The 11,561-nt window shown below is 54.7% G+C and overlaps 1 protein-coding gene across 1 annotated transcript in view; it reads right to left on the bottom strand.

Moving 5' to 3' along the window:
* Positions 1-1,144: 1,144 nt before the first annotated feature.
* The window catches only part of UROC1 (urocanate hydratase 1), a 35,330-nt gene continuing 24,913 nt past the window's right edge, over positions 1,145-11,561 (bottom strand). The window contains exons 17-20 of the mRNA XM_011950750.1: positions 9,246-9,345; positions 8,145-8,226; positions 3,327-3,426; positions 1,145-2,443 (exon numbers count right to left, since the gene is read on the bottom strand). Of these exons, the coding sequence (XP_011806140.1) occupies positions 2,303-2,443; positions 3,327-3,426; positions 8,145-8,226; positions 9,246-9,345 (423 nt within the window). The 3' untranslated portion in view covers positions 1,145-2,302. The remainder of the gene's footprint in view (positions 2,444-3,326; positions 3,427-8,144; positions 8,227-9,245; positions 9,346-11,561) is intronic.

Here is an 11,561-nt window from a genome sequence, read left to right as displayed (position 1 = left end):
AGACTCCGTCTCAAAAAAATAAAATAAAATAAAATAAAATAAAACATAACTGCAGATCAAGTCCGGCCCACAGGCCCCTGTGTGGTTGTCTACCCTGGGAAAACTGGAACGGGAGAGTGCACCACTCAGCCGGGCCCTCCCTCCCTGACCTGGGCTTGCCAGCAAGGAAAGCATACAGTTCCCAGGGACCCTGGGTTTGCAGGGAGCAGGGGCTGCCCAGGGAGAGGACCCTAATGCTGCACTATAGGACCTGAGCCTTTCTCACCACCAACTGTTGAGGCAACTGAACCCTACACTCATCATGGCCAATTGGTTTCTCTTTTAATCATTTTGATGAAAACATTTCTAACTGGACTATACATCCTTGCCTTCTGAAAAACAAGATGGTACTAGGCACATCAGAAGCCACACTGTTCCGTCTATGGCGACTGCAGCTGTGGTCAGCTACCCCAATTCCACTGTGAGCCCCGTGGGAGTCAGCTGTCACTTCCCTTTGCAGCAGCCGACAGCAGGTTGGCATGCAGGGGCCCAGGGAAGTAGCTTGCTCCCTGGCATGGCTTGGTATGGAGCCCAGAGGGGGCCTGGGGTGTGGCTGGAAGCCACCAGAGCCCTGCCTGTCCTTCAAGAGGGAAGGTGCTGGATGGGGAAAGGGTGATGCCAGCACCCTGAGGCCTGCTCTTAAGATGTGCGCACAGATCAATGCAGCAGGGTCTTCCATGGAGATGTGGGGACACATGATGCATCCCTACACAGTCTGTCCTATCTCTCTCTATCTCTGTCTTTCTCTCTTTCTCTGTCTCTTCCTCTCTGTATCTCTCTCTTTCTCTGTCAGTTTCTCTCTCTCTCTCTGTCTCTCTCAGTGACTCTGTCTCTGTCTTTCTGTCTCTGCCTCTCTCTGTAACACTCTCTCCTCTCTGTCTCTACCATGGAAGGATGCAGCGAGAAGCTGGCCTCACCAGGAATCACTCCAGTGGCACCTGATCTTGGGCTTCCAGCCTGCAAATGTGTTTCATTTCTGTTGTTTGGGCCCCGGTGCCAGACGTTATATGGCAGCCGCCCTAGCTGACCAACCTGGTTGCTGTGTTTCCAGGCCCCACGTTTTGGTTCTGGCAGGAAGAAGTGGTGAAGGCAAAAAGCAACCCCACTGGATCTGTCCATTTTATTAGAAAAACGATGGCTCTCAAGAAGGCCTGCCCCACAGACCCTGCCGTCATCTCATGGGCCAGGACTAGGCCAACAGTCCCTCCTAACAGCAAGGAAGGCTGGAGAATCAGGCGAGTTTTTTGCCCTATATTGCTGCCCACACAAAACGAGGCTTTTCTTCACAAGGGAAAGGGGAGAATGGCTACTGGGGAGGAGACACGGAGTGCAGGGAGAGTGGGGACCAAGAACCCGGCTGGCCTGCCCCTCTCCAGTCCACAGACATGTGGGGTGTCTGGTTTTCTGTGGCCCTCAGAGGCCCACCCCACAGGCTCTTTCTCATTTCTCTGTTTAGGATGAGTTATCTGTTCGTCTGCTGCACGCCCAGCTAAGGGAATGAGATTCATGAGCCATGGCCCTGACAGAGGCCACCTCCCCCATCCCAATGACCTCTCACGAGACTCTGGACCCATCCATTGCTGGGTTATGGGATTGGGGGAGGGGTGCCAGACTCCAGCCTCAGGGGCCAACACTCTTCCTGAAGTCTCCTTTGCTGTATCCCTTAGGCTGTGCCGGCCTCAGGGAGTGCCCCTGCTCTCTCATTTTTTTCCCAGTAAGTGATTTATCCTTAGGGCAGACCTGGCCTGCCCGTCCACCAGCCCACAGTGCAGCACACAGCTCTGTTGAACCCTTTATTTCCCCATCTATCCTCCTTCCTGAACTCCTCCAGGCCAGCAGCCCAGCATGCCAAGGGTCCAGAAAGTGTTTGCACAGACAGCAGATGGGCAGCAGACAGACAGAGTTGCATGGAGGCTGGCAGGTGGCCAGGAGGCAGAGGGTGTGATCATCCCAGCTGGAGATAGCTTGGCCAGTGTTCACCGCAGGGCCCCCAGGCAGGCTTGGGACTCGGCCCTAAATGGACTTTGACACCCTTCAGGGCTCCCAGGCAAGTGGCATGGTCATGGACAGAGGGCTGCACGTCTCTGGGCCTCAGCGGGCTGTCTGTAAAATGAGGCTGTGGTGGCACCCTGCGCAGGGCACCATAAAGGCCTCGTGCAAGAAGTGCAGGTGGTGAGGGTGTGCAGGAAGGGTGTGTGCCATGGTTGGGTAGGTGAGGATCGCCAGGGAGGAAGGGAGGCAGGGGCCACGACTCTTGGCTCCCTCAGAGCTGCAGGGCCTGCTGGAGCACCTGCTCGTCCTCCACCTTGTGGGGCAGTGTCACCACCAAGCTGCTGTTCTCCTGCATGGTCTGGCAGATGATCTCATAGGCCTTCTGGTTCCCTGACCAGCAACGCCGGGCCACCTGGAGCAAGGAGGGGGAGAGCAGTCCATGTCAACATACCTGGGCTCCCCACGTGTGTCCTGGCTCCCACACTTGGGGCCTCTTTGCTTCGGGACCTCGGAGGCTGTCCATGGGGCCAGCTGCCCTTTTGTGTCTGTCCCATCTCTACCCCCAGCTTAGGCTCCCTGTCTCTGGCCCTCCTCTGGGATCTGAAACTGGCCGTTATCACACCTAGTCCCGCTCCCCCGACTCTGAGAATGGCCTCGCCTCCGGAGTCCTCTGCAGCACCTCCCTCCCCTCTAGAATCCACCTTGACCTGAGCCCTACCTTCACAATCTCCCTGCAGTCCACTTTCTTCCCTCCACCTGGTCTCCCCTGGACGACGCCATGCCTCCTCCCCCATTCCCCACTGCCATTCTTGCCACCCCTGCCCCCACTGTCCACATGGTCCTCACACCTGTCCCCAACCCACTTTTCCATGCCACAGCCGGGGCATCTCCTAGAACAAAACCTCCTGCTCCGGGATGAAGACCTCCAGCCCCAACCCTGCCAGAAGCCCTGCAGCTCCCGGTGAGTTGGGCTGAGTCTCCTGCCAGCACCCTCTTTGTCCTCATGCTCACACTCTGGGCCCAGCCCAGGGACTCTTAGTCACCCAGACTATCTGAACTCCCGCCTTGGCTCCAAGCCTCCCCTCATTCTCTGGGTCCCACCTGTCTCCCCATCATCACCTCACCTGAGCTCCATTTGAGCTGATTCTCCCTTCCTGGCTGCTGTGCTGTGGTCATGAGAGGAATCCGGCCCCTGTCCCCCAACCCAGGAGATGGTGTATGACAGCAAACTTGGATAGGGGTCACCCAGCTGAAGGCCCTGCCTTCAGGAGGTGGCGAGGACTGGGCTGACTTACGCCATTGGAGACATCCCAGCTGAGCATCAGCCTTGCTCTCTGCTCGGCCTCTGGGGTACCGTCCAGCACCAGGCCAAACCCCCCATTGATCACCTCACCCCTGTAGGAGGCAGAGGAGTTTCCAGTTCAGTCCCTGGGCCCAACCCCGCACAGAGCAGGTAGAAGCCCATGTTTTGGAAACATTAGCTTGAGATGGCATCAGCGTTGGGGCCGCCACACTGCCGGCCTCTGCAGCCTGGTGGATGCAGGAGTCATGTAGGGAAGCAGAGCTGAGAGCAGCGTGGCCACCTGCCGCCTGTCTGCCCACTTGTGCCGCCTGTGCTGGGCCCGTCGGCCTCGAGCCCACTTCCAGCACCCATTGGAGGTCACCCCTTGATGGAAACCTCCTGGGCACCCCCGGTGGGCTATAGCTGCCCGCTCCCTGCATTCTCAGAGGGCTGCCCTATAAAGCACACTCCCCTTGGTGTGTCTTGTATGACTCAATTCAGTCGTCACTCTTTCTGGTTTTATCTTTAAAAACTATTTTTTTTTAGAGATGGAATTTCACTATGCTGCTCAGGATGACCATGAAATCCTGGCCTGAAGCAATCCTCTTGCCTCGACCTCCCAAAATGCTGGGATTAGAGGCATGGGCCTCTGTGCCCCGCCTGATTTTATCCTTATGATCTTTATCTTCCTTATCTCTTCTTTCTGCCTACCTCAAGTGTATGGTGGGGTCCTTCTGATTACCTGATCTGAAGGCTAAGTTCCTTTATTTTCAATATTTCTGATTTTCTAATTAATGCATTTCTCTCCCTCTAACAGTTTTTGATATGTTCTTGTTTTCATTTGTTTCCTAATAGATGAGTTGAACAGATGAGTTTCCTAATAGGTGAGAAGTGTGTTGAAGCTCTGCCGCTGTTTCCGTACATGTGCACTGCAGCTGTTCCCCATCAACCTGGGATGGCCCTCCTCATCCTCAGCCATCCACCTACGAGCTGCTGCCCTTGAAGGATCCAGCCTTGGCTCCTGCTCAGTCTTCTCAGCTTTCAGTCACACACAAGAAGCACCCTTGATTTTGTAAACGCCTGTCATTGTGTTGTTGCAAACGTGTCCCTCCTGCCTCTTAGTCCTCACTTGCAGTATATCTGTTTCTTTTTCCTCCAGCACCCAAAATGTGCATCTGGTTTCTCTTGTCTCACATCCTTCAGGCCCATCTGGCTTTCCCTGCTTCTCTGCTCAGCCTGAATCCTACTGACCACAACCTCAACCAGTTCTCACCAGGAAGCCGGTGAGAGGTGCCCTGTGCCCCTTGCAGCCACCTGCACTGCCCATTCCTGGTCCCAGAAGCTGCACCCCTCCTACGAGTGAGCCAGCCCTGCTGCCTACCATGCTGCACTTGCATCCCTGCACCTGGGCAATCTGTGCCCTGCAGTGGGTTGCCCTCACACCTCCCACCAGCCTCCAGGTGGGAGGGTGCTCTGAGTTGATCTAAGGTCATTGCCATTCATCTGTCAGAGGAGCAACAGCCATGCCCAGGCCTGAGCACTCCCAGTGTCCCGCAGCTGGAGAGGCCTCTTGGAGATTAGAACTACAGATTTTGTTTTAGAAGCCTGCATCCCAGAGGGTCAGAGACCAAGGCCACTCAGCTTCAGGTGACCTTGGCAAACTGACCACAGAGGAGCCCTGAACTTGCAGATCCCAGGAAAATGGGAACGCTAACATGTTGCTATTAACAGCGAATTTGGGGTAACTCACAAATGGTGTTGGAACAACTAACTATACCTTTGAGAAAAACATGAAAGTAGAAAAACATAAATGCCGGATGTATTAAAGTGCATGATTCGATGAGTTAACATATACGGATAGTTTAGAAGGCCTTGCACATGTTACACTCTACAAGTGTTAGCTATTATCAGCTCATTTCCTCTTCACCCCTAGCCTACAAGGCAGTTTCTATTATTATGCTTATTTTCTCATTGAGAAACAAAGGCACAGCAAGGCTACCCTGTGCAGGCAGATGGCTTGAGAACTGCTGTCAACTATGGCACTCCAGGGCTGTCCACTGGGGCATCGCAGAAGGCATGTGGGAGGGTGGGGGAGGGCTGTGTGCACAGACAGGGCCCTGGAAGCTCTGGCTACTCAGAGAGGTCCTTGGGGCAGAGGATCAGGGTCACCAGGAGTTTGCTGGAAATGCTGAATCTCCATCCCACCCCAGACCTGCTTTTCTTTCTTTCCTTTTTCCCTTTTTTTTTTTGTAGAGAGGGTGTCTCACTATGTTTCCCAGGCTTTACTCAAACCTCCTGGGCTCCAGCAATCCTCCTGCCTCAGCCTTCTAAGTAGCTGGGACTATAGGCATGCACTACCAGGCCTGACTCAGACCTGCATTTTTACAATAATCTGCATTTTAATAATATCCCCAGAGGATTTCTGTGCACATTCAAGTTTCAGATGCACTGTAAGACATTGTTTAGTGTGAAAAAGTGGCAGTATCCAGATATATAATAGATGATGGATAGAACATAGCCATCTACCCTTGCCCCTCCCACACCTCACCAACAAAACTGCAGAGGAATTATTTAACCCACAAGGATGAGGAGAAAGGGACAGGAGAACGAGTGAAGGGATTCTGAAAGCTGGAGGCAGGCATCAGAAAGCTCCAGCTCAGTGTGGCCATGGGAGGGACCGGCAGAACCCATTGGCGCCCCAGGACCCAGGGAACCCCAGGAGCGGGTGGTCAGCACCAAGGGGCTCCGAAGGAGGGCAAGAGCAGGGGTAAAGTCGGAAACACCGGCTGGAAGCCTGCTCACCTGAAGTGGGCTCCCAGCTGCCCACCCACCTGCTGCCTAGAGGCTGCCTGAGCGGGCCCTCGGTGGCCACTGGAACTGACCCTCTCACATGTGAGGCCGCAGCACCAACGGGGAGGCCTCACCCCTCTCCCTAGGTCCTCCCAATAGGGAAAAGAGATCAGAAAAGTCTTTTATGAGGTCCGACCAACCCAAGAACAACAGCCTGGCTCTTGTCTTGATCTCTTGTACTCTGTGGCCCTGCCAGATGGCCCTGTCCTGAAGCCTGTGGTCCAAACGTCCACATGAGCATGCAGAGCTGCAGCCAGCCGAGCAGTGCCCTATCTAAACTTGAGCGCTGGGCAGATGGCACAAAGACAGATGGCAAATGGGCAATCAGGAAGAGGGGCTGCAGGAGACAGTGGCACAGAGGAGGCTAGAAACAACACACAGCTGTCACTGGTTGTCCTGGAGTGGAGCCAACAGACAAGCGGAAACACGGGAAGGTCAGTCCAGGAATGTGAGGGTGAGTGCACAGCCTAGAAACAGGGATCAATGCACAGGAAGGAGAAACGCTGCAGAGTTGCGGGGGGTGGGGGGTCCCCTTGGAGTAGCCACAGTGGGGACGGAATAGGGAGTGGCATCCCTTTCAAGTAGCCATGGTGGGGACTGAGTTGGGAGTGGCGTCCCTTTGGAGTAGCCATGGTTGGAGGATAGACGTTTTTTCCGACGAGTTAGATTATGTATATGTGTAAGTGTGATGGGTCCCAGAATGAATTTGTGGCACTTTCCCAAAAGACCCCTCAAGGGCAGCAGGGTAAAAGGTCCCAGTATCTGGTCAGTCTGTGTCCCTGTCCACAGAGTCTGGGGGAAACCTTGGGGGAGCAACTTAGGAATTTGCAGGGAGCATTATCTGTCTTGGGGAGCCCTGAGGGCAGGGTCAGTTGTGCACTGTGTCTGCCTGAATTCTGGCCCTGCTGTCCCTGCCCTAAGGCCCTCTTCCTCGGCCTGCCCAGCCCCATCCCTTCCTGTCTTCGGCTGTCTGTCAGCAATAATAACGGATCCTGGGGAACCTGGGGTCAGACCCCGGCTCCCATCGCCAGCTCCATAGCCCTGGGCAAACTGCTTAGCCTCCTTCAGAGCCACTCTCTTTCCCTCCAGAAATGACTCAGGAAATCCTGCACAGAAATGCCAGGTACCACCAATGGCCAGGCAGCCCTTTTCTGCCCGGAGCTTTCTACAGCCCGTGTGTCGGAAAGAACATGGCCTTAGTCTCATTCTCCTCCAATTACAGCCACCTGAGTGCCACAGCATGGAACTGCAGCCTCCAAGGACACGAGGCCAAGCCAGCCTGTTGGAATGCTCCGCCAGGACTTGGCTCTGGAGGGTAGGGGACCACTAGACCTGACCCAAATAGGCTCAGAGACCAGTTTGGAGATGGCCAATGGAGCTGGGCAGGGGGCGTTGTCCTCCCTCCAAAGCTGCAGCACCCCTTGCTGCTCCCTGCAGCCCAGAATCCAGCTTCAACAAGGAGCCCAGACCTGGTCACCTTTTCTCATAGAGGCCAGCCGGCCAGGGGCAGAGCTGGGAGCCAAGGAGAGAGGGGAGCTGAAACCTCAGGTCTCCTGCCCCCAGCCCAGCTACCCTGGGAGCCTCACTCTCCTCGCACTCTCAAGTGAGGTGGTCAGAGCAGGGAACAGAAGACCCTGGCCATGAAAGCACCAGGAATTCCATGGGAACACATGGAAACTGACACGCTGGAAACTGACATGAGGAGGGCGGCTGCCATTCTTGCAGAGCCTCTGTAAGAGGCCTCCGAGACCCACGCGGCGGGGGAGATCCAGAGAGGTGGGGTGGCTAATGCAAGTCCTCTCCTGAAGTTCTGTCATCTGTTTCCGCTCACACAAGGAACACATTTTCCACAAGGTGCTGGCAGGGGAGGTGACCAGGGAGGTAGAGCCCAGGACTTCAGGCACCTCAGCCTGGCCCTGCCCCAAAGGAACCCCCAAAACTTCCACATGAGCCCACACCCTGTCCTCTGAAACCTTCTTACCAGCCCACGCCCCCTCCGTTGTGAAGGGCAACCCACGTGGCTCCACGACAGGCGTCTCCCACGAAGTTCTGCACAGCCATGTCTGTGGAAATAGAGATGTCTCCGCTCATCACCCCCTGCACTGGGTGGGCACCGGGCTTAGTCAGGCCAGCCTCGGGTGGGGGCATTGGCAGGCCCCGCTGGCTAAGCCCGCACTGCTCAGCTGGAAGGATGGGGCGGCAGCTAGGCCCTAGGGACGGCGCCTCTCACAGCAGCCGTCATGTGTGCTGGCAGAGCCAGAGCTGGAGCAGGAGAAATTGACACATGCCTAGTTGTCCCATGGTGCAGCTCTCCAGCACTGAGCGCCAGGTAAAGCACTCCGGAAGCAGAGGGAACAAAAGAATTAAAAGGGATGTGGAACCAGTGTTAGTTCAGATAAGCAGAGTGCCAAAGAGAGTCACTCCTACTCTTGAAAATGGGGGCAGAGGAGCAAACTGAAAATGAATGGCTTCCCTTGACCCCATTAGGGAATTGAGGTCCCAGGACAACCATCCAACCTGAAACTTGGGGAGTGAGAGCATCTGCAGAGAGAAATAGAGGCCAAGTCGGGCACCTTGTAAGTGTTCAACACATTGCTAAGGGACAGGCTCGGGCCAGCCTGAGACCGTGAGCCCCTGGGTGGACAGAGATAAAGGGGTTTGCACCCTCTTGCAGGCTCTTCCCCTCAAAACCCCAATGGGTGCCACAGAGAAGATCAGGGAGAACCCTAAGAATATCCCCTTCCTCTTGGTGCTGGGCTGTGAAGGTGGGGAAGAGATCAGGAGCCAAAAAATGCAAGACATGCAGCTCTAGGATCTGGAAAGGTAAAGAAACAGCTGGCTGCCCACAGCCTGAAGGTCACCCACGTCCGGGGCAGCCCGCTGGCCCGGTGTGCCTGGCACTCGCCGGTTTTACAACTGGAAGTCCCACATCCCAGACCCCCTCGGTCCTGGGTTGGTCACTCTATGCTGAGCCTCTCAGATGCCAGAACATCTTTCGAAACACTGTGACTGACTGAATGCATCAATTTTTAATAAAATCCAAATCTAAAATGAAAGTTTAAGACATTTTCGTCTTCCTCACCTGCACAGAAGGCAGAACCATCGTAAATGTTGGAGGTCTCCCTAAAGGGGCTGTCAGTGCCACTCACGTCATGGTGGTCTCGGCTCAGGACCACCGGCGCCTATGCATGGAAGGACAGAAGCTGTCAGTCAACAATGTCCACCATGGCTGCCTGGTAAAGGCTGAGGACAAGGGGCAAGCCACACTAGAACCCACTGGATTTCTCCCCCTGGAAAATAGACCCTTTTCACAACTATTTCTGATGTCATCTGTAGCTTGGAAAGATTCATGTGTGTCCGGCAACACTCGTGTGTAATACATGTGTGAGCTCACCGAGCACTCACAGCCACCCTGTTCAGATAGGCACAACTGTTATCATGCCCACTGCATAGATGAGAAAGCAGAGGCACAGAGAGGAGAAGAAATTTCCCCTACCTCACAGAGCGAGTGAGTCGTGAGCTGGGATTTAACTGGCACGTGTTATGTGCTGGTGCTCCTCGTCTTACGATGGGGCTGCATCTTAATAAGCCCGTTGTACCGTAAGTAAAAAATGACTTAGAGTACTTTTAACTTACGATGGACTCATTTGGACACAACCCCATTGTACATCGAGGACAGTACTAAACAAGTGTCGCTTCACACCATTGTAAAGCAGAAAAATTGTTAAGTCCTAGTGTCTGCTTAGTCTGGGCTCAAGCCTCAGGCAGCCTGGCCCCTGACCTGTGCAATAGAGACATGGCTGGCTGATGACCTGGAGGTGTTGGGGGACATCACTGGGGGAGGATTGGCAGCACCTACCATGAGACCTTGGGCAGGTCACTTCCCTCTGGGAATAGCTCTTGGTTTCTGGACGAGGTAATTGCTAAGAGCCTTTTTGTGCTACCAGTCTCTGTGAGGACAAAGACTTTTCGCACGGAGAAAGCACTCACACTGAGTTTGATTTTTTAGTACACTTATTGGCAGCACTCCCTGTTCCCCAGGACTCTCTGGCTGCTCAGATACCCAGGAGAGGCAGCTGGCTGCTGCTTAGCCCCGGCGAGATGGATGTCATGCAGCCCTGGAGGTCAGGTAGGGCTGTGGCTAAGGGCAGGTCAGCTGGCTCCCCTATGCTGTGCACAGGCAGGCCCGCTATGAAAAGGAGTCCTGGCCAGGCATGGTGGCTCATTCCTGTAATCCTAACACTTTGGGAGGCCAAGGCGGGGAGATCACTTGAGGTCAGGAGTTCGAGACCAGCCTGGCCAATATGGCAAAACCCCGTCTCCACTAAAAATGCATAAATTAGCCGGGTGTTGTGGCGCACACCTGTAATCACAGCTACTCAGGGGGCTGAGGCATGAGAATCACTTTAATTTTGGGGGGCAGAGGTTGCAGTGAGTTGAGACCCCACCTGGGATGTGGAGTGAGACTTTCTCCCGAAAAAAAATAAATAAATAAATAAAGAGAGAGAAAAGAAAATGAGTTCTAACTGGCAATTTAAGAAACAGAGTGAAGGAACTGGGAGGAACCCTGGCTAAAGAGAAGGGGTAGGGGGAGCCATATGATACTCGGCACAGGGAGCACCTCAGCCTGGCTCTGCACGGTTCAGTCAGGCGAGGGAGCAGGCAGGTCAGTACCTGGTTCGCAGTGTACCTGGGGAGCAGCCCAGCTGTTCCAGCTAAGTAGTCCTATTCCCATCACCAGGCCCTGGCAACTTTCCTTCCAAGTGTCCCATAAAGCAGATAGGGCTGGTTGATGGGCGTGAACTTCTCAATCTCCCCAGGGGATCCTGAAATTTCACAGGCCCCCTGTGTCAGAGGATCCATCCTGCCAAAAGCCTGGGATGCCCTGTGCTCCTGAATGAAGAGGCCCACCTTTCCCTCCTTCAACAGGCCAGGCCTGTTCCCACGTCTTCACCTGTGCGATGAAACCACCTTCCCTCAGATATCCTGACACTTTCTGGCCATTCAGGTCTCAGCTCAATGTCAGCAACTCAGAGAGGCTGTCCTGACGACCCCTCTTCGCCATGTTCATATCCTGCATGCCGCTCCTCACCCTCTGAAACCCTGTCTCAGTGTGTACCTTCAGCTTTGCGTCAATCAGTCTTCACCACACTACACAGGTCTGTCTTGTTCTCTGCTATGTCCCCGGTGGTTAAGACATGCTGCACAGCGGCCGCGCTCAGCCTAGCACTGTCCAGTGAATGAACGCATGCTTACTGACCCGTTTCTGCTAGCCAGCTGACCGCAGCCCGGGCCGAGTGCGCCTAGAACCTCCTAGCAGTCCCCGGGAACACCTGGGCTTCTAGGAAGCACTGGGTGGGTGTGTTTGGCTGTGCCCAGCACGGCTGGCTGCTGCCTT

The sequence above is a fragment of the Colobus angolensis genome, unplaced genomic scaffold (assembly GCF_000951035.1).
Source record: "Colobus angolensis palliatus isolate OR3802 unplaced genomic scaffold, Cang.pa_1.0 Scaffold31, whole genome shotgun sequence".
NCBI classification, from domain to species: Eukaryota; Metazoa; Chordata; class Mammalia; order Primates; family Cercopithecidae; genus Colobus; species Colobus angolensis.
The sequence above is the reverse complement of the archived record's forward strand: the minus strand, read 5'-3'. Positions and strand labels throughout refer to the sequence as shown.